This window comes from Myripristis murdjan, chromosome 7, assembly GCF_902150065.1.
Source record: "Myripristis murdjan chromosome 7, fMyrMur1.1, whole genome shotgun sequence".
Taxonomy (NCBI): Eukaryota; Metazoa; Chordata; class Actinopteri; order Holocentriformes; family Holocentridae; genus Myripristis; species Myripristis murdjan.
Genome location: NC_043986.1, coordinates 33,397,659 through 33,422,990, shown reverse-complemented (window position 1 = coordinate 33,422,990; position 25,332 = coordinate 33,397,659). Strand labels below are relative to the sequence as shown.

Genomic DNA, 25,332 nt, shown 5'->3' with positions numbered 1-25,332 from the left:
TGTAAAATGATTTACCCAGTGTACCCTTGCACTGCACAATGGAGATGGAAATGTATTTGCCTCTGTATGACTATGATGACAATTATGATGATTCTTCACTCAAGTGATGATGCAAATTGGAAAATTAAAATTATATGCATTATATTTCATTTGACTAATCAATAATGGTGCAGAAAACAGTCTAATCTGAGCTGACAGTCGTCATCTGAGACAAAATAACAACCACTGAGCTCCTGTCTTCATTTTTAGGATGAGGTGCAGTAGTAGTCAGCAGGGGCCAAATCAGGACAATAGAGCAGCTGTGCAGCCAGTTCAGATCCACATTTCTGTACAGCGGCCATGGACACTGTGGAGGTGTGGGCAGGAGGATTGTCCTGGTGGAAGAGCTCACGTCCTGTCAGCCGTCCACTCTGAATCTCTTGGGAATCCACCTTCCTGGATGGACGTGGTCCTCCAGGCTCTCCCTGCCATATTTGACCTCAGTAGCTCATGTCTCATGTATGACAGGGCATCCTCCCCAAGTGTGGCCACCAGGGTCTCTGGACCTCCTCACGTGTTCAGCCCTTCAGACAGAGGTAGCAGCTGGCTGCTTGATGGCTGATGGTTTCCATTTTCCCCAGAACCACTGACTGTATATGCTTTTTTAAAAATTTTATCCGAAACAGAAAACAGTCAAGTTGATAACTTCAAACTTTTTGTGTAATCATGCAACAAGCTGAACTGCAAGCAAATTCAGAGGAAACTGTAGAGCTCATTTATGTCTTAAACCACAAACGTATGTATCATGGTCAGCTGTATCTTGAATGTGCCACTCATCTGCAGATGCAGAATGCTGTCTGCACAGTGACACCAACCCCACACTGTCACTGTGTGGGCTTGTTTTTAAAACCACACCCACACGGGAAGTTGTACAGCAATGCATCCAAACTAGTCTACACAGATGTGTTACATGGCTGATCTGAAGCCAGATCAGCTGGCTTTTGTCTTGATTATGATCTGTTCTGCAGACAGGTTCTGTTAATTCTATGAAGTATGTAGCAGATGCATGTAGCATGGTGCACAACACACAGCTGCTTTCAGTCTGATCTGGGGATACTAATATATAGAGCTGCAACAGGAACATGTGATACACATTTAAAGACACAGTCAGCGCACATTTACAATGCAAAGGAAACATGCAATGACGTCTTACCTGTTAAAGCACAGGCCTCTGATGGGTCCCCTCCTCTTTGTGTTTCCTTAAAAGTGCAACATTTATCTCAATCAACATGTGACATCATTTAATAACTTTCATAAATCAACCTTTGTCATCCAAGTAATTGTACTGGGTGTCAATTAGACAAGAGAGAGAAACATACCTGTGCTAGAAAAATTTCTCTTCCTCCTATAAAGTGATACCAGAGAAAAAAATCATCTTGGTCAACAGCCAGATGCTGATTTGACAGCAAATGTTGCTATCAGCAACATGTTTTGGTTTTGAGCTCTAAATGCTAATCCTACCTGCACTTTGTTTGAGTCTCTTCTTTATTCGCCACATTACTGCAGCTGTTAAAATTACAACTATTAGAGCCAACAAGATCAGTGGTACAATGATCACTGTCTTGTTTGAACCGTCATGTTTTGGTCCACATTCAGAATCAGCTGAATGATTTCCTGGTCTGATCTGCTGAAGACCCTCAGATTCACATCTGGAATAATGATGGAAAAAGCTGTTAGTGAAACATTTACAGATGACATGAACTTATTGCAGCTGTAAGACACCAAACATGACCATCACTGCTCTTGGACTTGTACTTACTTTGTGTGAGGTTGGCAAGATGTAAATGTTCCATTTGAATATGTTTCCCCTGTGCAGTCGCTGCACTCTGTGTCCGCTGTTGCTGTTCCTGCACAAACAAACAGAGAATATACTTATATATACTTCAAAAGATTATAGGCCTCAGTAAGTTAAGTATAAGGGAGGGTAATAGGTGTTGGCAGTGATGAAAGTAGCTAAAAAGCTACTGTTTGAATTGATTCTGACTAAAAAAGTACTTGAATACACAAAGAGTTGTAATTGTACAATATTGTAATTCAAAGTTGACAAGGAGCACATCAAGGCAGCAAGACGTTTCCGTCACATTGCTGACGGTCATGGTCACAACCTTTGAAATTTGCCATTGCTACTTCACAAATGTGATGTTGTGCTTCAGAAAGTATCAGAACTACACATTGCTATGTTCTTGCGAGAAACATGGTGCAAAATTAAGTTGAGGACTTGGGTGGCTGTGTCACTGGGTTATGTCTGTACATGATGTAATAGCAGAATGGAGTTTTCATTCCATTTAAACAGATCAGATGCAGAAATTTTCTTGTGCTGCCCTTAACATAAATACCTTCACAACCAATGGGGCCATCTCGCACAACCTCATTCTGTTCAAATCTGTTTCTAAGCTCTAAAAGCCAACAAACCTCTGTGGCTGATGTATTGACCAGGTTGACAGCTGTGGTGTTTCTGTGCTGCGATACAGCTGTCCCATCTAAGATCAACACAGAAGAATCCATCTCGTGGTTCACAAACAGCACCTGATGTTGTTGTGCACGGCCTTTTCACCTTTAAACCTGGATCTGTTGCCACAGAGAGCTGAGGTTACATATCAAGGTACAGATTCTCTGCTGCAACATGCAAAATATCTCTTACGACTTCACAGGCTGAGCTGAGTCCTTAAAAAAAAGAAAAAAAAAAATCTAGAAAACCGTAAACAAAAATGTTTAATTTTTATAAATTCTTATATCATAAATTGTTTTTACAGTCACACAGGACAAAATAATAATATTGCAGGACTTCACAGAATGGCTGCCCAGCTGCTTTGAGCAACCATATTTTGGTTTTTGAGTGTCAACCATTTCATATTTTCTGGTTGTCCCTGTTTGTGCCTACACCCTGTACCCAGTTTATGGTGATTATGCAGTTTCACATGGTGTTTGCTACATTTATTGCTTGTAGGGCTGGGCCATATATCACTATTATATCAACGCTGTATTGTAAGACTAGATGTTACCTCAGATTTTGGTATTTGCATATTTTTGGTATTTGATATTGCAATATTGTGATATGGAATAATATGTCTTTTCCTGGTTTTAAAGGCAGTGTTGAGGGAAGGGGATGCAATTTTCTGAACTTATTAGACTGTTGCATCTGTTATTTGCCTCTACGTGCTTGATCATCACATCCACATTTATACTCATTGTCTATCAAAATCTTACAATGTATAAATATCTTATGAATGCACCATTAGTCAAATAATATCATCACAATATCATTTTTGAGGTATTCTGTCAAAGATATTGTAATATTTGATGGACCATCCAAATGGTCTAGCCCTAATTATTAGGATAATTTAGAAAAACTGCACTCTGCACTGTAATCACTTCACACATAGATAAATCATCAAATGCCTTGTAAACAAAGCTGCATCTTTTTTACTTAATTGTGTACCCAGCAGCATTATCTAGGATGATGTACCACTGCTTTCAATAGAGATTCTGCCATGGATATCAATATAAATATAATCCATTAAATATGGCAATCATATTGTCCGTTCCTGCAACCAAAACCTGATGCCTGGTCACTGGTGTCAGGCCAGCAAGCACCTTAGCACTGACAAAGAATCCTGACCAACCTGACTAGATGCTGAGATTTCTGACTTTCACACTTCATTTTGTCTTTTGAAAAAATATTTTGTTAAAAAAAAAAAAAAAAAAAAAAAAAAAGCACTATTCAGCTTTAGATAATTGAATTGACATTTACCTGAAGTACAGTTTGTACATGGAAAGCACTGTGTTCGTCCATTAGGCTGATCCAGGAAGGTTCCATCAGTGCACGGCTCACAGGTTGTATTTGTGAGCTTTGTACAATGTTTATTAACTCTGTTTCCTGTGGAGCAGAAAATCAATATTTCATTTCATCTGATACAGTTTGGCCATTAGAGCTTAACAATTACATTTCACTAAGGCAGAACACTGGTGCTTTTGATCTGTATCACTTGTCAGATTTCTGCTCAAGCAGGAGCAAAGAGCTGTGTGCTGGTGAAACCAGCAGCTGAATGCTCCTGGAGCTCAGTCAAGTACTGCAAAGATTCAGAGCTCTACCACAGCTAAACATGCCTTTAATATTCAGGACAATCTTACCAGGGGGACACATACGACAGCATTCCTGTCCTACTCTGTACTCGGTGAGATTACAAGTCAGAGCATCTCCAGTGATGACATTCAGCATAAATATCTATGAACAGAGAGAAAATGATAATTAGCAGTTGTTTTCTGTCAGTCTAATCTGGTCAAAGTTGACATCATTAAACCTGATGTGTTTTATTACCATCAGTGATACAACTGACAGAGGTTTCCTTCTCGAAGGCATTTCCTTTGGGATGGTTAACACTTTTCAGAGAATCCAGACAGTCTCACTGAGATTCAAGATGATTTGAGATTAAAAATCCACACCATGGAGAGGATATCTGGAATAAAAAAGAAAATATGTCAAAACATCAGTTCCATTATGTATATCTTGAATTTTTGCATGGTCACTTAATACACCTTCACAAAAATCATTACAGTACAACAAACCAACATTTTAGGTCCATGAAAAGTCATATGATTAGAGGTTTTAAAAAAAATAACATAACACAGCCAAACACTGTAGGAGTCCAACCATAATGGAATGAATAATGCTGTCCATTTGTTTGAGTGACAGGAAGCTTAGCTGTATTCATAGAGGGGGGAAATAATGCAGTGGACCATCAGATCTACAAACTGGAATTACAATTTTCAAAATATCAGCTGAAAAAAATGTTTGTTTAAAAAAGATAGAAAAAAAAAAAAGTCATTGCTGGTTTTGGAACCTTGAAATTGCCTGATCCGTTTTGTTATTTGCTGATGTGTCTAGACCTCTAAATGTCAAGATTTGAGGTTAATTCTTATGTTTGTATATTGTATATGTATATTAGATGAGTCTATTGATAATTTTGTTCTTGAATAAATGATTAATAGACCTACTGGATGGTAACCCTAACCCAAACACAAATGGGTGAAGGTATGTCTGCAATACTAATAATTTATTCACCATGATTAAAAATGGTAAATGGATTAATGATGCAGAAATGTGTTTAAAAGTTTGAACACACGTAGACCTAAAGCCTTACAAGGCAGAGAAAACAGTATCCTTCTCACCAGTGTGTCATCATGCAAACCTCCATTTTGTTAAGATCATTTCCTGATGCACAGACATGCAAACTGTGGCCAGCAGCATTTAACCTTTTTAATTTCTACTCTGGAAGAAAAAAATACGGCCATTATTAACATGATTGTTTGTGTTTCTTCTTGCATGTGCCAGGCTGACAATCCTCCCAGCCCTGCTGCCAAACACACAGCAAAAACACACTCACTGCAAAAACGAAAGTACAACTGAAAATGTACAACCGTCTTCAAAGTCACTGGTGTTAGTAGAGGTGCTTGGAAACGCTAGGTACTTTCCACTTACGCTGCAATCCTACCCCACACTCACATAAGTCACACTGCTGCTGCTGTTTCTGTATGTTCCTATTAACTTACAACACCCCTGTCCCACACCAGTTACACCACCAGATGCCATGGTATGATGTTGCAAATAGGACAGTTATACTGTGTCAGTAATAAGCCTACTTTTCTGTCTTTCTTTTTTTTTTTTTCATGTAACTGTTATTCCAGTAGCATAGACATCCGGTGAGTTACTTGGAAGGAAAACCCACAGAAAATGAGGATTAATAATGAGACTTTTGGAATGAGGCATATTCATTCACCGCAAACTTAAACGCTATTTACTTGAACTTGTCACATGGCCCGTGTGCTTTCACCAGAGCAACGGGGGTAACAAGGGGAGAATAATCTTGAAATAAAGTTTTCCAGGGGCTCTTCTGTAAACGATCTAGCATGTATGCATTTTTTGCTGATAAATAAGGCAATATAACATGGCCATGCCATTTCACTGACAACCTTTGCTCCACCGGTCACTGTCTCCCTGCCGCCTAACTTTGAAGAAACCACATTCATAAGGTTATCTTATAAATCTTATGACAAATACATGGGCCTGGGCCTGTTTTAGAAAAAGGGAGGCACTGGATATAATGAGCCATTAGCAGTAAAGACTATTTCCTTTCAAAATGTATCACAATCATTTGTCCTGCCCTAACATATTACACAGGCTACCTTGGCATAAGACACGGCAACAACAGCAGTTTTTCCTTTTGTGTGTGTGTTAAATGTAATATAGACATTGCATAGATATATTACATCGATATTTCAATATCAGAGTCATCCATACATGACTAGATAGCATGTTAAACCGACTGATAAACAACATGAGAACAAGGCATTGCCTATTTGATGTGATAGGAGAGTAGACTGGCTACTTACCTGGTTGCTTGTACATGAAGAATGTGAGTTACTTTCACTTCTGGTCCTGTTCTCAATCAGATTAGACAAACAGTAAGTGGGTGGTGTAACTGACAAGAGAAGTGAACAAACAAAAAAAAGCAAGGTTTCAGAGTACAGGGTACAACACATACAAAATTATGAGAAAAAAAGTATAGTCAAACATTTTTTAAATGATTCTTTTTAAAATATGTGAATTTAAAAACAAATTTATTTTGTAAATTTTTTATTTAGATAGATAGGCTCTTTCTTGCTCCCCATAATAAAAGCCTGAGGAAGGGTTAATGGATTGGGCTGTCAGATGATCCATCACACATGATTTCTGAGCCTCTCCTGCCTGTTTTGTATGAAACTTGAACATGAAACCTCGCTGACTCCACTACAGTTCCACCACCAAGCCGCGGGGGGCCGAGGCTCCATGCCTAACAGTGAGACACTGCTGGAGCAAATCTAATGAACCACTAGGAAGTTGATGACCAGAATCAGTCTCACATCTATAGTTTAGAACTTTCTATTTCTTTTAATAATGCCACTGTAAGGCTCTGAAAAGTACTGATTTTGTTGAATAGCATTGCTTTTTTTGTTTTGTATGGCAGTCAATGGAGATGGGAAAAAGGAAGAATTTCATTGTACAGTGCACCTGTCTGCTCTATATTACAATAAAATTGATCTTATTGCAAGTGACTGACACCAACAACCACATAAAAGTCCCCAAGCCTGGCATCACACATGTGAAACAAAATTGAATAAGATATTTGGTTGTGAAATGGAATGGAATCAATGTCATTCTCTAATGATCAGTTGAAAATGAGCTTTTATTAGCATTTCATACAGTCCTTCAAATATTAAACTAATCATGCTGTCAGCAGTGAAAACTATACAGTGTTCCTGGGTCTCAGTACCAAAACATGTTACATTACAGTGGAGGAGCACATTACCACTAATTCAGGGTGTGCATAGGAAAACACAGTATCCCACTATTATGCAGACATGTCTAGAAAAAAAAATGGAAATGTACTTTAATGCATATCCAAACTACTTTGATACAGCTTTGCAGATGTCACTGTGGATACCTTAGGCAGAACAATGTAAAAAAAACAATGTTCCTCAACCTCAGAGTCAGGGTTCAACCACCAAACTGCCGGAGTGTCCCTGAGCAAGACAACAGCTGGGCCCCAAAAGCAAACTACATATTCGTTCTAGCCAAGTCTGGACTAAACAGTGTGTTCACATAGTATAAGTATGAAAACACAGTATACTCAAAAACATCAACATACATACTCAACTGGGTACTCAACTTTCTACTTCTTTTAATAATGCCACTGTAAGACTCTGAAAAGTACTGAAAAGGTCAGTATTCTAAGTGTACAGTTACTCTACACTTTACCCAGAATGCAGTGCATTGTGGGAAGAAGAAGGACAAGTGAAGGAGCTAGTGCGGGCGCAACAGTAAACAAGAAGTTCATGAAAACCATAAACTGAAATCTGACTTCAGATACAATGTTTTGTATTTGCACTCTAGCTGTTTTTGAAAAGCTGGAAGGCAGCAGACGTTCCAGACGTACATCACATGACATCAAAGTCAGTCAAAAACAGGGCAGTATGTTGAGTTGCTATCATAATAACTGCCAAAACCACATCCTAAGGAAATGTGTGTAGTGTTTGTACTGTTGAGTATTAGCATGTAGTGTGTTTTTGGGACACAGGGAATGAATCGTGACCGGCCCCAGAGCTGAACCTGACAGTTTCCCTCGAAGGATCATTAGATGTAAATAACAGAATTTGCCTACATTAAGGAATAAACTACAAACACGGACAAAACAGGGTTAGATACTACGGCTTTTTGAAGACCATAGCAGATATTATTGCCAACTAAACATTCACTGTGATTCAAATCCTTGCGCCCCTAAACAGCATTTATTTATAGGACACTCACTGCAACTCTTCATTTACACTTGTACAGAATCTGTCCAGATTTCATGGAAGGATAAGTTCAGGTTAACGGCTTCCCACAGACAACCAGCATAGTATTGATGTATTCTACAGTAAAGATGAATCAGTGATACTGTGTCAATATCAGTGGACAACATTGATTGGACAAGATATTATTTTAATAAAAAGCCAATATTGGCACCAAACATTGATTGAACCTTAAATAAAACTGAATACATAAACATGCAGCATAATTAACACAAGTAACAAACACGTCCCATAAAAACGCATCTCCTCGGCAGTTCCACTTGTTGTGTCTCTCTGGGCGTTGGAGCTCTGGTAGGTTGTGGTGTATTCTTTGTTCAGGATTCATTTGGTGTTGTCTTTACCAGTTCAGTGCTGCGGAGGACTCGCTCCTCTCGGCCAGCACGTGACCTATGTTTTCTGGGCTCTCTCTTCCACATAGAGCTGCATCTGTTAAAGACATAAAACAGATGTGATGGGCAGTGCAGCCAGTTTAAAGCTGCTTTCTGGCCATTTTGCAAAGGAGATTCGTAACACTGACACAGAACATGGTAGCAAAATGAACTATCACTACCTGCTTGCCTTGCACCCACGGGAAGTGAATGTGGTGGCTGATGAAACACTACACTAGAAATTCTCTAAATAATGGGTGTGGCTGCTTCCCTAAAACATCATATACACTACATCACATATACTGAAGTAGCAACACTGAAAGCAAGGGCAGGACAGTAATTCAATATCATTGTTTGTCATCTATCAGTAGAATCATATGATGATGTGTTCATTTTGGGATACTGTGACACACAACTCTGCTGTCTAAACTGATGACAGCAAGCATGTTTTATTCAAAACTAGTAAAACTTTTTACAATTTTGTTTGGCATCACCCCTTACATTGCCAATGGATGGATAATGGAATTATTTAACATGTGATTCTTGCATAAGTGAGTCATACTGTGATACATATCAATATCAAAAAACAAACCACAAAAATCTGAACATCATGATATTAATTTTCAACCACATTGCCCAGACCTGTGAGTCAACAATCTACTTGGGACTAGGGGTGTGCATAACGGATATATTTGGAGACCCGGCTACCTGCTGTCATTAACTGGTTGAAACTGGTTGTTTTTTTTTTGCATGTAATATTTTACATTTCTAATTCTACATAATAGGCTATATTTTACAATCCTCACAAGCAAAAGGAAAAGTGATGTGGCTAATGTCACATCACTTGCAAAAACTTTAATTACATGTCAAAATGATTTTACAAGCTCATGTGTGTGAGAGAGAGCAGAATAGAACAGGTATTATTCCAAAAAGGAGTTTATTAAACATTTCCCCCCTGGCATAACTGTCGTGTGTTTTACAGAGTTGTATTTATTTTACTTAGACTATTGTGATAACAAATCAGAACTAAGTGTAGTCGTCGCCTTCAGCAACACATAGTGGCAGCATGTCTTCCTCAGAGCGGTTTGAGTCACATGTCCTTGTTGGACAGAGCAAGTGCTTGTTTTTTATGAACGCAACATGCTGCTGTTGTATTTGTGGTTTGTTGGGGGAGCAGCATCGGAGCCAGTGACACCAACAGACTCAATAAACTGATCAGGAGGGCTGGCTCCGTGATCGGCTGCAAACTGGACACTGTGGAGGCTGTGGTGGAGAGGAGGACACTGAACAAACTGTTATCCATCATGGATAACCCTGATCACCCTCTCCACCACCCAGCGCCTTAACTGTTTATTTATTATCCACTACCCAGCACCTTAACTGTTTATTTATTATTTATTATCTATATATTACATCCTAGGTTAATATACATTCACACTGTTTTTCAGACTGGAGGGGAAGTGGTGATTCCTTAAGAGGCCGAATCAAGTCGGTTAGTTCCTGAATCCCAGTACCGGGCGTCAGGTTCTGCCACTTGGTTTTTGGTTTCATGGTTTCATACTAACTCTCCTTATCTATACAATCATGTATATACTTCAGTTCCATCTGTATATTTCATTTCATATTCATTACCATCTGTATATTTCACATCTCATATCTCTTTTTCTTAGGTTAGCCCTTATTGTACATTTTTAGTTTTAGTCTTTATAGTCTTTATTGTAAATATTTAGCCTTTATTCTATTTTATTTAACTTTATTATATGTTTCTACTGTTGCTGCTGGAACACCAGAATTTCCCTGGTTGGGATCAATAAAGTATATCTATCTATCTATCTATCTATCTATCTATCCATCACTGTACTGCACAGTTTACAAGAAGCATCATGGTCTTTTCTCATAAAAGGATCCCCAACTCATTTCTTTGTTGTCCTTATTTTGACTCAGCTGTTTCTTGGCAGAGGGCTGGGAATGTTCTACATATTAGTGTGCCCTGCGTAACGTCATTAGACCTCGCTCATTCGTTTAAATTTCACGTGATCGCTGTCTAACATTTTTCAGATTCACCCTATAAACTGAATACAAACTGTTAATTTAAAAAAAAAAATGCCGATCAACCGCATAACTGTTTTGAGTATGTGGTTAATTTAAAGTGACTGGTTAACTAGCTAACTGAATATCCACACATATCCGTACTCGGGACATATAGATCATTTTGACTATGTTTCACTTAACAGGCAAGCTAACCAATGAGCCAATCTCCCAGCATCTTGGTGCAATCCATGAAATGGTGCTATGCTGCTTACTTTGACTATGTCAGACGTCATGGTCTTCAGTGGGATGAGCCTAGGCTCCTGCATGTGGACCTCTTGCTCATCAGCCACTATCCATGGGAAATCCTAGAGAGAAAAATGCACTGATGAGCCACTAGAGCACATTTGATAATCCTGAGGTCATTTGTTATCAGATCTGAGTACAGTGCTGCTATGTAATAGACAATGCAATATTGATGATGTTAATGTGTAGCCTTGCAGTGTTTCAAAACTTCACCTTGATGACTTGAACCTTCTCCATGTTGCGTGTAGCAGCCTCTCTAGTATGCACTAGCACTGTAAACGAGCACCCTGGGCCAAGAAAGACAACAAGGACAGAGAAATAAGTCTATGCATAATGTCTGTCTCCTGATATTTAACTGCAATATCTGGGGTGGAGTGTAGGTATTGGAGCACAGCTTTCTGCGGCTGGGGACTACGTAAAGCTATAAAGAGAAGTGAGCAAACACTGATCATAATCAATGGTCAATGAAAACTGGTCAGAAATAACCAGAATTATATTTTCCCCTTTTATTGGACCCATTTGCTGTATTGTTAATAGCAAATATGACAATTCAAATGTAATTTTAAGAGTCTGTATAAGCTTTGGCACTGAACTACTGCTGTATGGAGAGTAACCGAGAGATAGTTCCTGGTTTCAGTAACTGAACTGATACCTTTTTAAAATAAGGTATTTGTAAATTTCCAGGAGGCTTACATCCAACATGAAGACCAACAAGTGAGATGTCAGAAGGCAAAGCAAGGCAAATTGGTTTCAATCTTACACAAGTCCAGTAAAAGCAGTGGGTGGGGTACAGCGGCTTTGTTCCAATACCAACATTTACAATCTTTGTGCTTTGTCAAGTGGCCACTTGAGAGATGCACTTCCAGGAATTGATTAAAGTGTTTCAGTGGGTGTAACCACAGCAAGTGTTTGGAGGGTGTGTCAACGCACATCGGGACACACAGTTGCAGCGGAAGTCACTACGGTTACTGGTACTTCATGACCCAAGAGTGGTGTTAAGAGGAGACATTTCTAAAATAAATGTGTGAATTAAAAGCCCACTTAGTGTTTCAAACACTGAAACAGGGTAGATCAAAGACATATAATTAAATAAATACATTAAATGCAGAATGAGTAGTAGTAGTTTTCCTTAAAAAAACAAAAAACAAAAAAAAACATATAGACTCATACAAAAATGATCTCTTCCAATCATGACTTCTGAGCCACTTCAAGTGTATGTTAATGTGTGTGTGTCTGCAGAGACCCTGCCCTCTGCCTGCATTTTCTTGTTTTGCTGGGCTCGGGACGTTTCTTGGCATCACCCTTTGGGCAGTGGGTGTGGAGCTTCTAGCCAATCACAGTGCCAGATCAATAACATGACATCCAATGGGAAGCTACTAAAACAACACACAGCAAACCACCCAAGGTTGGATTCGAACCCTGGACGCTGCAATCAGGACCCAGCCTTAACACACAATACGTGCTCTTAACTGGTAAGCTACCGATGTGCCCTAATGTACAAACCACAACTAACAAATCCTACTCATTCTGCTTTTAAAACATAAATTAAATTTAAAGAATTAGATCACAATGGTCAAATTTATAGGGGGTATACTATCCATTAATAAAAGCTATATAACTTTCTTGCCGGTCATCTTAATTGCCACTTCTTCCTTACTTGCACACAAACTCCTAATGACCTGAGGGATACAGGCAGCCCCTGACACCGCTCTGCAGCAGAATCAGGGTAAGAGTGGATTAAGTGCAGCTGTACTTGTACATTTTCCGAAATGGGACAGTCTTCCACACTTGTGTGCTGTATGACAGCCAAATCAAGACCAAAAGTGTGAAATGGGATAAAGACAGAATGGACTATGTGCTTGTTTATGTATTACTCATCCAGTGATCAACAGTCAAATTACCTGGTGGGTTGTTGCTCAAAACAGCATCACATACACTTATCTTCAGGATGAAGGCCCTCAGCAGCTGCTCCACATGTGACAGTAACGTGTCAGAGCTGTAAGACCAAAACAACAGGCAGTTTGTGACCGTGATCATCCTGAAAACACGTAGAAAAATAAGAATACGGGTTGATTTATAGTGCTGAACATGAACGTGCACTCAAAACTGATGTAAGAGAGAGTTGGAAACCTGATGGACAGCAATGGAGGCTGGGAAATCTCAAAGACAAATCTCTCTACTGGATGATGCTCTTTGTCCATAATGACAACCACCACCTTCTCAGCATCGTTCTGAGGGCAAAATGAGGAATTAAATATTGTTTCAAAATAGGTCAGAGGGGGAAAATCTTTTCTAAATAACCTCATGAACAACACATTGTCTTCTCACCTTTTCAATGAGTGGCTTTACACAGTGAAGTGTGTCCTGGATATACTGATTCAACTCTGGATGACATGACATCTAGAAAACATCCACCACAGACAATCACATCACATTATCCCCCCCAAAAAAATCATCTGCAGACAACAGATTAGAATATGTACGTATAAGGAAGTCCTGTACCTGTACGGGTACATTGTATTTCTTTCTCTTCTGAAATATTCCAGAGGGGTAAACCTCACGCACATACAGGATGAGATGAATAGCAACCTCCAGAAACTCACACAGAATGTCAGCCACCACTGAAAAAATAAAGCAACATTAGATCAGTTTTTGTCCGAAAGTCTTCTTTCATACTGAGCAACCATTTCTACATGTTGAGGAACAAAGAGCTGCTTTGTGAATTATATTCTGCCAAATATACTAGAAATAATTCCACCAGCCGCGGGTTATATTTAATTGCATTCCTTTACCATGAGCACCTTGTATCAAAATTAAATTAAAACTATGCATTATGAGTATATATCTATTCCATGTATACATATTCTATTCCATTGCAGATATATTCTCAAAGGTTCAAAGGTGAAAGGTCTATAGATATTCTACAGATATGTTTTAGTATATTTGATTTTTTTTTTATTTTTTATTACTCTTATAGGGAATGCAAGGGTTCTCTTTTTCTTTTTCTATATTCTTTGTATTGATCCACTTTAATTATTTTGTTACTTGTGTTTATTTTGTTCAAAAGATATTTTTATCTCCCGGGGTTCAGAGGTAGATTTTGTGTAGTCCGCTATTGTTCCTGTGCAACATTTGGACAACCTGCTGCTGGAACACATGAATATACCGATTAAATTCTCAATAAAATTCATCTACCTGTCTCTCTCTGTCACTGTCTGCTTGTCAGTAGGGAGTTTAAGCAACGACGGATTTTGCGGCGGCTACGGCAACCGGAAATGGATCTGCGCTCTGCTGATCGAGACTTCAGCCGTCGCGCCGGCGTTGTCTGCCGTAGTAGCCTGATCTACAACGGCGAAAGGATCATTCTCACGTTGTCGCTACAACGCGTGATATAGGCGTGTCAGTTAAATAGTTTTCCTCATATTTCTGAAATTAAATGTGTTCTTGCACGTCATGCAGGTCACGCACTGATCCCTTCACACTCCGATCAGATGTGTGCTTAATTGTAAATAATTAATTATTATTATTAATATATTATTATTATTATTATTATTAAATCTTTAAATTATTGTCCGAAATGCACACATCTTTCCGTTTTGCTTTCTACCTGCACTTGGCATAATGACAATACATTTGAATAGCAAAAAACTATTCACACTCACTATGAGTGTAACACTTTTAATTAATAAAACTGCACAGCGTTGACGCTGAGGAAAACGCTGCCGCTGTCGCGGTAGTTTGCTTAATGACTACTGTGGATTTGACGGCTACGGCAAGAGCGTCGGGAGAGATCCATTTCCGGTTGCCGTAGCCGCCGCAAAATCCGTCGTTGCTTAAACTCCCTTGTGTGTCTGTCGGCACGGCTCTTGATGCCAAGCACTGCTCAAAGAAATGCCATGACCTAGCACCGCTACGCTAACAGCAAGAAAAGCTATCGTCCTTACCATACCAGTGAACTGTGCCAGGCGTTAGTTGACTCACCTTGACCAAAATTCAGGTCTTGTCTGGTTAAAGTCGTCATTGTTGCTCTTCAAGAGGCTCCCGGCTAAAGCCGTTAGCTGGCCGTGCGGCAGCTCTACTGGTCGGCTGGAGCTCAGTCCACGGTCCCGGTGTTGCTCCGGCTCCACAACGACGACTCATTCAGCAGAAGGAACGAGAATCACAGAACTGCAAAGATCACTAAATGCGGCAGAGTCTATTTTGAAATTCATGGAATAATTCATATTATTTTCACGAGCTAAATCGGGAGATTTCTGTATCATTCCTTTGGTAGACGCGCAGCTTTTCAACGTAACTGCTGTTGTTTACGTTGCTCCGTCCAGCATTGATGACGCGGGCCGCTCCATCATGTTTCATGGATGTCCCATAAACAGGTCCCATAGATATTATAGACATAGAGATATCTATGATTATAGAAACGTTTCTATATCTATGGGCTGTCCAGCCTCTGCCTGCTCGATAGGATGAAAAATGTACAATTTGCCATTGTGAACCTGAACACTAACACATTTTTGTATATTTTTACATGTCTATATTCTATTCGGTTTTGGACAGATAATGAAATATATAGCCTATTTTAGGAGGTATCGATCACTGCTAAAATACACCTTAAAGTTGAAAAAATGGCACCCCAAGTCTGTTCCAGAATGTGGTTTGTCTTGTAGGTGCAGCTTCCATTGTAAATATAAATACATAATATAAATCAATAATAATATATGATAGATTGAAAAGTCCTATACCTCGTTTGTTTGTTTTTTTTGTTTTTTTTTTTAATTTCTAATTTTATCATATATTATACAGTCGACATTGCAAAACTACACTTTGCAATGAACTGGTGACAGTAATAATAATAATAATAATAATAATAATAATAATAATTAAAAAAAGCACCAGGTGAAAATTTTTGACGTCTCTTTCACCACTGGGAAAACCCTCACACATTCAAATTTAAATTCCAGCTTCCAACTTCAAATTTTGACTTCCTTCGATCTTTTCATGGTCACTGATGGGGCTGCAAATAAATGTCAAATTTGATACCTCTTTGTAGAAAATTTGTATCAATTTAAAATTATTTTCACAGACTAAAAAAATGTACAAATTTTCACACAATAACCCTAACCCAAAGTTATTCAGACAATTTATAAAAACTATGAGTACCTCCAGTTTACAAATTTGGTGGTTCAAACTTCCAACTTGAGCTTCCAACGTCCAACTTTGGCTTGTAGTTTCGGCCTCAAAGCCTAATTAGGTTTAGTTTAGTATTTTTTTTATTTTATTTAATTTTTTTCCCCGTCTACTGTCTACTCGCCTGCTCCACAAGCGACCAGAAGGTGGCGGTAAAGCGACATTAGTAGGCCGCCAACCGCCGAATCATCAGCGAAGGAATCTCGCAGTGCGCATGCGTACATCTTCGGGCAGAATGGCTCTAAACATTAACAAAATGGAGTTGGTACCTGCGCCGCAGTTTCCCAAGTTAAATGACCTTCCCTCCGGTAACATTATGTCGTTTCCTCTATCACACTACAATGACATATATTGAATATTGAGGATTAATCATAATGGAGCTATCTATTGTGAAAACCAAGGCCTACGTTTTGGTCTGTGTACCGTGAGAGCTGCACACCAGACTCCATTCAGACACGGAGCGCCGCCTTGGTCGTCAGCAGAGGAACTAAACAGGTCCAAGTGAAGGACCTTAGACAGCCTCCAAATCCTTATGAGCTACATGTTCCGTTACATGTGTTTTATCTAAATGTGTAAAGTTAATGTTAGATACTTGTTCCTGTCTCTACTCTCCATCAACGGCCCCTATTTCTTAGTTACATTTAAATCTAAAGCACAGGAGAACTGAAAAAGTGAAGTGATAATGTGTCCGGCGTGTCTGTATGTCAGCAGGACAGAACAGCATAGAGACGTATTTCTGTATTTTCTCTGTATGTCTCTCATTGGTGGTCAACCGACTTCTCCTAGTCTGCATGCTGATTACAGTTTGTATAATGTAATAGGACTCTTGCCCCTTGATCGACCCGTTTACAGCCTACGTCATCGAAAAGCTGCGTGCGCAGTTTGGTAACGGAAGTACTATTTTACCCCGGCCGGACAAGTTAAAAGCGTTAAATAATACCGTCAACAGCACCCAAATGTCGGGTTGTTGTGTGAATGGTTGTCGAAATCGGTATTCTAAAGGCGGACTCAAGTTCTACAGGATACCTACCGGATCGAGACCATTTCAAAGCAACCGAAGGCGGCTGTGGCTTCAAGCTATCAAGCGTGTAGACTGGACTGAGACCACGATCAAAAATGCTCGCATCTGCGGTGCCCATTTTATATCAGGTAAGGTTATGTGTCTACTCTGTGATTTCACTAGAGAGCGTGGTTTGCATAAACACTAGTCTGTAAAGTGTAGACCCACGATTTAATGCAGTTTGATAGACAGCATTAGCTGGTGTCAGATTTGGCTAGTAAACAGTTTTATTTGCAGGTGAAGCATCGTTGGACTGGCGTAGTCCTGATTTTGTGCCTTCTGTGTTTGTATACACAAAACAAAGCCAGAAACCCGAGGCAAAGATGGAAAGGTATGAATAAATAGCTTTGCCCACTCTTTATTATTTGTTTTCCTCTCTTCCATTGTCATGAAATTTTATGTTTTGGTGTTTACATCTGCTGGCTTTGAAATACTGCTCACTGTAACTGTAAAAAAGGCGGAGTCAGTGCTGTACATTTCTTTATTTTTAATTTAGGAATCATAGGAAAAGGAGGAGAGATGACATGGTTAACATCCCACCAGATCAACCTGGCCCTTCTGAAACTCCAGAACAAGAAACCAGCATGGATGATTGTCCTGGTATGGGTATATTTTGTCTTACAATTAAGTGTCAGGGATCCTATGGTTGTGAAATTCCAGGAAAAGTTATGAAATGATAAAAAAAAAAAAAAAAAAAAAAAAAAAAATCATGGAAATCTGACCCACAATCCTCTGCACAGCTGAGGATTCACCACATTTTTTCTGTAAAGCTGACTCATGCTTCTGTGTCCTGTTGGTCTAACAAGGTGCAAAATAATTGAAACGCACATTTTAAGTACAAATAGTGCAAAGAATTGAAATGCGCAAATTAATACAAACAAAAGGTGCTAAGTAGTGAGGTGAAAACTACTGGAATGTGGTACCACAGCCAGGTGGACAGGGAGGGACTTTTGTGCTCGGATTTGCAGTGTGAAGCCAGCTGTCATCGGGCCTTCAACAGTGTGTATGCACAAATCTGTGCTTTAACCATGTCCATGAACATTTTAAGTAAAAATCTGGTATTCATCAAAATGTTGTCCCCTGAATTTGTGAACAAATTTAGAAGTGGCTCAGACCATGCATACGCATGAATCATAAAGATCCCAGACTCTCAGAAAATGTGATAGTCCAACTTTATCGCATGTAAACTGTATTAGAACCACAAGTCTAAATATACATTTAAAAACATGAATACTCCTGCCACTACTACAGCTGATACTATTACTACTACTAATAAAATATTACTAAAATAATGATAATAATACACAATTTATTTTGTAATATTAAAGATTATCGTTTACACACACTGGTATGAACAAAACTGACTGCATGGGCACTTATTCTGTGCACAAAGTAAAAACTTTTCAGTCTACATATTAGTGAATGAGACACACTGTAATCCCTCTCTCCTCCAACACTTCTGGCAAGACCTCTGGCATGGTCTTTCTTAATATGTGTATGTGTGTGTTTCAGTGATGCCTCAGCAGCTGCTGGTGGTTAAAGAAGAGGATCTCCCTGAGCAGCAGGAGCTGATCTCCAGTCTGGACCAGGAGGAGCCAGAGCCCCCACACATTAAAGAGGAGCAGGAGGAACTGTGGACCAATCAGGAGGGAGAGCAGCTTCATGATGTCACCCAGTTCCAATTCTTTCCTGTCACTGTGAAGAGTGAGGATGAGTGTGAGTAGTAAGAAATAGATCTTTTTAAATCAAAAAGGCAAAGCCTTGATTATTCATGTTCTAAAAGCGCTTGTCAGGTGAAAAGTGTGTGAGCTCCCATCATCCCAGCATTAATCCCACTCAGTCCACTCAAAAGTCATAGTGCCACCCACTGGTGCAAACATAATAAATACACACCTATCAAATGGCCCCTAGCCTTAGTTGCGCCACCACTAATTAATTTAATCTAAGATTAGCTCTGAGGAGAGTTTAGCAAAGCCAGGTGGGTAAATTTATTGGCAGGCTGTGTGCAACATATTCCAGTCTCTCCCTTAGAGACAGAACTTAAAGCACAGCAGTTTGCTCAGCTTAGAGTTCAGCAAATATAGATTTCCTATAAAATAAAATAACAATACTGATCAGTAATAATAAAAACAAGACACCAAGTTAGAACAACTAAACAACAACAAAAATCAACTAAAATCAATTCCAGTAGATGGCACAAAACACCAGGGGCCTCATGTACAAAGACTATTTTGAAAACATCCAGCCATGCGTTCCAGTACTCATACTACCATACTATTTAGTATGCAAGAAAAAGAATTAGTATGTCCCAATACATAGTGTGTCAGATGCAGTATGCCAAGAGTACGAGGATGTTCTACTACACCTGGTCAGATTTTGCAGTATGCATGTCAGCATGCTTCTCTGGCCATTCTGACCCACAATCCTTTGTGCAACAGATGTTATGTTGCACTGACTGAGATGTAAACATGGAGGACAACACAACACACATATCGCAAATGTGGCACCACGGATGGCGGCGGAAGTAAGCAAGAGGGTCGCAGTTCAGGGATGACATATGTAGTGTGTCCCAATAGTATGCATACCCATGCATACTGCATACTACACTACATACTTTGTAAGGGCAGCTGCAGCACATACTAAAAGTAAAAAGTAGAAGTATGCGATTTGGAATGCAGCCCTGATGTATGAATCTGTGCGTAGGCATGAATCCAAGCACATTTGAACATCCTAATCAACGTGCAATATTTAAATGCGCCCTGCACCTGAGATTCCCCTCTCTGCATGATCAAAAAACTACCACCTCAACATCAGTAAGACGAGAAAAAAGAGAAATTTCATGGAATGTGAATTAGAGACGTTCCTCACTTAAGTGTTCATGCTTAAATGTATGCATGGTATTATTTGATGGTATTATCAGCTTACTCCAACTTTAGAGGCTATAGAAACTGAAACTAAAAAGGCTATAGCCAAAATATTATTTCAAATCAACAGCCAAGGGTAATAAAGTGTACAACAAGAAACAAACAAAAAAACAAAACAAAAACAAGATCATTTACATAATGTATTTAGAAATTACTATTGCGTATGGGAACTGACAAGAAAAAGTTAATGCTTAAAATGTATTGTTGCTGTGATACAAGGAGCAGTGATAAATTTTGGTAGCACAAAACCAGCTGAGTGAGGGGTCAGATGATAGAATGTATCAGTTCCACTGAGAAGTGTGTCGAATCTTAAGGATTTGTGGAGTGTGTGCGTAGGGGCCAGATCTTAAGTTTAAACTTGTTTCCCTTGAGAATCATTGGCCTTGAAAATTTGATTTTGACATTTGCTACAGGCCACTGATCAGTTAAAATGATGTGCAGTCTTAGTTTAGACAGACAGTGGACCATGTTCAGAAAGCCTGTGTGTTCTTAGTGGCATTGTCACTGCCATTTTTTTGGGAGACAAATGACTTTGTACTTCCAGATGTGGTTTTCGTCATACTGCAAAGACAGCATCATGGATCTCACAGACATGATGAAGAAATGATGATTGGCTAAGGTAAATGTCCAAGCATGGTTTCCCTTAATATGTGTATGTGTGTGTTTCAGTGATGCCTCAGCAGCTGCTGGTGGTTAAAGAAGAGGATCTCCCTGAGCAGCAGGAGCTGACCTCCAGTCTGGACCAGGAGGAGCCAGAGCCCCCACACATTAAAGAGGAGCAGGAGGAACTGTGGACCAATCAGGAGGGAGAGCAGCTTCACGATGTCACCCAGTTCCAATTCTTTCCTGTCACTGTGAAGAGTGAGGATGATGAAGAGAAAGTCCAGTCCTTACAGCTTCATCAAAGCCAGCCTGAGGGGAAAGGAGAGGTGGAGCCTTTAGTGAGCGGCTCAACTAAACAGATGGAAACAGATGCTGATGGAGAGAAACCGTCCTCCTGCTTTGTGAGCAAGAGCACAGGAGAGAATCAATGTACTTGCGATGTGTGTGGTACAAGCTTTGAACAAAAAGAACATTTAAACACACACATCATGATGCACAAGAGAGAGAAACCAAATTGTTGCTCAGTCTGTGGCAAAAGTTCTACAAGGAAAAGTGACTTAAACAGTCACATGAGAATCCACACAGGAGAGAAACCATTTAGCTGTTCAGTCTGTGGTAAAGGTTTCAGATGTAAAAGTAGCTTAAACACACACATGAGGGTCCACACAAAGGAGAAACCATTTAGCTGCTCACTCTGTGGTACACATTTTAGACAGAAAAGTGCATTAAACAGTCACATGAGAATCCACACAGGAGAAAAACCATTCAGCTGCTCACTCTGTGGTACACATTTTAGACAGAAAAGTTCCTTAAACGTTCATATGAGGGTACACACAGGAGAGAAACCGTTTAGCTGCTCACTCTGTGGTATTACTTTTACACATAAAAATGCCTTAAACATTCACACAAGAGTCCACACAGGAGAGAAACCATTTAGCTGCTCACAGTGCGGTACAAGTTTTACACAGAAAAGTGCCTTAGACAGTCACATGAGAATCCACACAGGAGAGAAACAATTTAGCTGCTCACTCTGTGGTAAATGTTTCACATTTAAAGGCAATTTGGACAAACACATGAGAATCCACACAGGAGAAAAACCATTTAGCTGTCTGGTCTGTGGTAAAGGTTTTATGCAGAAAGGGCACTTAAACAGTCACATGAGAATCCACACAGGTGAGAAACCATTTAGCTGCTCACTCTGTGGTGCAAATTTTACACAGAAAAGTTCTATAAACATTCATATGAGAGTCCACACAGGAGAGAAGCCGTTTAGCTGCTCACTCTGTGGTACAAGTTTTACACAGAAAAGTGCCTTAAACATTCACATGAGAGTCCACACGGGAGAGAAACCATTTAGCTGCTCAGTCTGTGGGAAAGGTTTCACATTTAAAAGTAACGTTAACATTCACATGAGAGTTCACACAGGAGAGAAACCATTCAGCTGTTCTGTCTGTGGTAAAAGTTTTGCCTTTAAAAGTAACGTAAGTATTCACATGAGAGTTCACACAGGAGAGAAACCATTTAGCTGCTCAGTTTGCGGTAAAGGTTTTACACAGAAAAGTGTCATAAAGAAACACATGAGAGTCCACGCAAAAGACCATCCGTTCAGTTGTAACGTGTGTAAGAGACAGTTCAGCAGACGTAGAGATGTCAGAGGGCATAAGTGTACTGGTGAAAGTAGCAGCAGGTGAAGCTGCAGAGTGGCTGGTTGAGCTGAATAATCAAACAGTACCAGGACAACAAACTAGACACAGTGTACTGCATCAGTCAGGGGGAAGTCCAAACCCTTTGTAGTCAGTGTTGTGGTTAGAGATGCAGGCTGCCTCGCTGAACTGCTGCAGCTCACGTGTGTGTGGTGTCCACACAGACTGCACCAGTCCTGTCTTTTTATGTTGACTGTGTCTTAGATAATGGCCCATATCATTTTTTATATCTCTGGAATAGAAGGTTACAGCAACATGGGACCAAGATTTACCTCTTCAGCATCCCTGAAAACCCACACAAGCATCGTCTCCATTTTCTCAATTGAAGTGAGAAAGTGGAGGCTATGCTTGCTTCAGTGGCTAAAATAATTTATTAAAAAAATAGATGTTTTTCATGTCTGTGATATATTCTACAGATACAGATATCAGTGGCCAGATTTAGTTATGTAGTTCTGGTGGTATGCTGTCAATATGACCATCAACAGTTTATTCAGTCTGTTATCATGATCTTGCAGTAAAGACAGTTCTCTGTGCTAAAACAACTTGCTTTGAGATGTTTCCAATTCATTCAAACACAGTTGTTTTAAAATGATAGTTTTAGCATGCTTGATATTACCAAGAGAAGAGAAGATTCCTGCACACTGTCTTAACACTTGCAATAAACTTCACCTGATGCAGGACTAAGTGCTGGACCATTGTGTTCTTAATAAAGCTTACTTCAAGTGTTCAGACAGTGTGTGGGAATCTTCTCTCTTGGACAGATCTTCCTACACACCTGTCTACAAGAAACTGAGGCTATGAGTGAGCCTTGGTTTCTTGTAAACACCATGAAATCGGTAAGATTAACCAGGTTTCAGAGATAAATAAACTACATTGAAAAAACACTAGCACTTTGGAATGTAATATTACAGATTCCTCATTTTTGGATTTATTAAAGTATATAGTGACAGGTTTATTGCAAAATATTTAAAATATTACAGTACAGTAAAACTAAAAGTGTTAATAGTTTTTTCTACAAGTTACATGTAGAAGTGAGTTCTCTTTTGCTGTACAACCCTGGACCGTGAACCTCTATCTGAATAATGTTCAGTGTGCTAAACAGTAGCATTCAGCTTCCAACAGAAAAATGACAATCTGGTACAGCAAGCATTCAGTCTATGAAAAACTAGCCCTCATTCCCCTGCACTCCTTTCCCCTATAAATTTCCTTCCCACCCACCCCTTTTTCCTCATTTTTTCTTCCATGTTCGTTCCCTCCTCCTCCTCTATGTATTTTGTAACTTAAATTTTTCCCCATTCTGACTTCTGCCTCTCCTCGTCAAATTTCACCTTTATATATTCATAAAAGGACTGTGCACATTAATGAACATTTAACAAACTGTAAATGCACCCAATTTAGCAAGTATGCTACTTTCCACTAGTAGTCCCTCTGTCTGTTACAGGGCAGCCTAAGACTACAAAGACATTGTAAAAGTGAAGTACATTAGGCATTTAGAAATGACAGTAACTCAGAGTTAAAACAACCCTGTAACCTTTCCCCAGAAACACATACATCAGGTCCATCATATGATCTGTTACTGAGGAACATGCAGACAGTTTTCTGATATTATGCTGGAGTTGTTTACCAGAAGGTGACACCACTCATTGCATGGGGAAGCTTTATGCAACCATATTTTGCCACGTTCAATATTACAGTATTGTCTGCAGTGATACTGGGCTTTAAATAAACCTGAGCTTGAACTTGAGAGATTGCCATTGATACTCAGTTGAATTGGCCTAATAATATTTTGCCCTGTTGTCTTCTTTATTTGATTCCAAATCATTTCCCCATTCCCCCTTTTGTTCCTTAGTGTTGTAAATGCTGCTCTATAATGGGTTAAGATTTCACAGACAGTTTTAGAGCAGGTCTTGTTCTTTCATCAGTTTTCAAATACTCTCATTTATCCAGGGAAATGATAACTTTCTACTTTTGTCTGACTTTGTGTGTGAATTCCTTAGTTATACTATGTAATTTTTCTGTATAGAGCTGACATCCCGCTTAATAAACTTTAAAATCCTCAAAAATTAAAGACCTTTGCCATGTGTAGGATTTTGTCTGTTAGTTATTTTCCTTGCCATTAGGATCATATTGCGATTAGAGAAGGCAATAATCATAGTCGGATTTATAAATTATGTTACTAGAAGTTAGATTTTTCTGTGTATTGGTAGAATTAGTAATTCTTGTTGCTGCTTTCACTACCAGAGAAAGATTAAAACTGTCAATTTTAAGGTGTTTTCTACAGGACTTCTCACCCCAGTTGACATGAAGGTTTCTCATAATCACTACCTCTTTAGTAAAATTACATTAACATAATAATTCTCTGAAATTTTGAGAAACGATTTATTGATTAACCTGTTGTTTAATTGAAATATTTACTGTAATTTGCCTCTGTTGCTGCTTCTTGGCACACATTTTATCTGCAGTGCTTGATCTGATAGTTTGACTGACTTTCATTAGCTATGCATCCTCCATTGGCCGGACATCATTTGCATAGATCTGAGGAGAAGAGAGTTCAGTGCCGGCTTTTCTCCTGTTGCCCACCGTTAGAAGTGGACTGTGAGACCAGGCTCACCCACACACTTATTGGATTGAAAATCAAGGGGGACTTAAAATGTACCAGATGTTACAATATACATGAGACAGTTATTATTTACAATGGACATGAACTAATGCTGGACCTACTGTTTGTC

The 25,332-nt window shown here is 39.3% G+C and overlaps 3 protein-coding genes across 4 annotated transcripts; 1 reads left to right on the top strand and 2 right to left on the bottom strand.

The window, feature by feature from the left end:
* Positions 1-351: 351 nt before the first annotated feature.
* Positions 352-6,451, bottom strand: LOC115362122 (tumor necrosis factor receptor superfamily member 14-like). Of its 2 annotated transcripts, none has more exons than XM_030055918.1 (10): positions 6,430-6,451; positions 4,358-4,496; positions 4,171-4,264; positions 3,791-3,916; positions 2,452-2,607; positions 1,799-1,886; positions 1,501-1,688; positions 1,359-1,384; positions 1,193-1,238; positions 352-638 (listed from the first exon to the last, which is right to left on the bottom strand). In XM_030055918.1, the coding sequence occupies exons 2-10, from the start codon at positions 4,397-4,399 to the stop codon at positions 550-552; spliced, it is 855 nt and encodes a 284-aa protein (XP_029911778.1). In that variant the 5' UTR covers positions 4,400-4,496; positions 6,430-6,451; the 3' UTR covers positions 352-549. The 2 variants fall into 2 exon arrangements, with proteins under 2 accessions (XP_029911778.1, XP_029911779.1); XM_030055919.1 differs by having other exon boundaries at positions 352-629; positions 6,430-6,450.
* A 790-nt stretch (positions 6,452-7,241) lies between these two features.
* On the bottom strand, positions 7,242-15,469 carry mad2l2 (mitotic arrest deficient 2 like 2). The gene is made up of 8 exons (XM_030055937.1): positions 15,111-15,469; positions 13,632-13,750; positions 13,458-13,529; positions 13,260-13,360; positions 13,031-13,125; positions 11,343-11,416; positions 11,099-11,191; positions 7,242-8,853 (listed from the first exon to the last, which is right to left on the bottom strand). The coding sequence occupies exons 1-8, from the start codon at positions 15,148-15,150 to the stop codon at positions 8,815-8,817; spliced, it is 633 nt and encodes a 210-aa protein (XP_029911797.1). The 5' UTR covers positions 15,151-15,469; the 3' UTR covers positions 7,242-8,814.
* Positions 15,470-16,928: 1,459 nt separating this feature from the next.
* On the top strand, positions 16,929-24,655 carry LOC115362119 (oocyte zinc finger protein XlCOF6-like). The gene is made up of 5 exons (XM_030055916.1): positions 16,929-17,462; positions 17,611-17,704; positions 17,870-17,973; positions 18,886-19,089; positions 20,967-24,655. Exons 1-5 carry the CDS (start codon positions 17,270-17,272, stop codon positions 22,589-22,591), a joined length of 2,220 nt encoding a protein of 739 aa, XP_029911776.1. The 5' UTR covers positions 16,929-17,269; the 3' UTR covers positions 22,592-24,655.
* The last annotated feature ends 677 nt before the right edge of the window (positions 24,656-25,332 follow it).

Excerpts from the sequence above, each read along its gene's own strand:
- LOC115362122 (XM_030055918.1), bottom strand. The coding sequence starts at position 4,399 with ATGCCTTCGAGAAGGAAACCTCTGTCAGTTGTATCACTGATG. Across the intron at positions 2,608-3,790 it reads ATGTACAAACTGTACTTCAG|ATCCAGGTTTAAAGGTGAAA; the intron begins GTAAATGTCAAT and ends CTGTGGCAACAG. Across the intron at positions 1,239-1,358 it reads GAGAAATTTTTCTAGCACAG|GAAACACAAAGAGGAGGGGA; the intron begins GTATGTTTCTCT and ends TGCACTTTTAAG.
- LOC115362119 (XM_030055916.1), top strand. The coding sequence starts at position 17,270 with ATGTCGGGTTGTTGTGTGAATGGTTGTCGAAATCGGTATTCTAAAGGC. Across the intron at positions 17,463-17,610 it reads CGGTGCCCATTTTATATCAG|GTGAAGCATCGTTGGACTGG; the intron begins GTAAGGTTATGT and ends TTTTATTTGCAG. Across the intron at positions 17,705-17,869 it reads CCCGAGGCAAAGATGGAAAG|GAATCATAGGAAAAGGAGGA; the intron begins GTATGAATAAAT and ends TTTTTAATTTAG.
- mad2l2 (XM_030055937.1), bottom strand. The coding sequence starts at position 15,150 with ATGACGACTTTAACCAGACAAGACCTGAATTTTGGTCAAG. Across the intron at positions 13,530-13,631 it reads AATACAATGTACCCGTACAG|ATGTCATGTCATCCAGAGTT; the intron begins GTACAGGACTTC and ends GATGTTTTCTAG. Across the intron at positions 13,361-13,457 it reads TAAAGCCACTCATTGAAAAG|AACGATGCTGAGAAGGTGGT; the intron begins GTGAGAAGACAA and ends TTTTGCCCTCAG.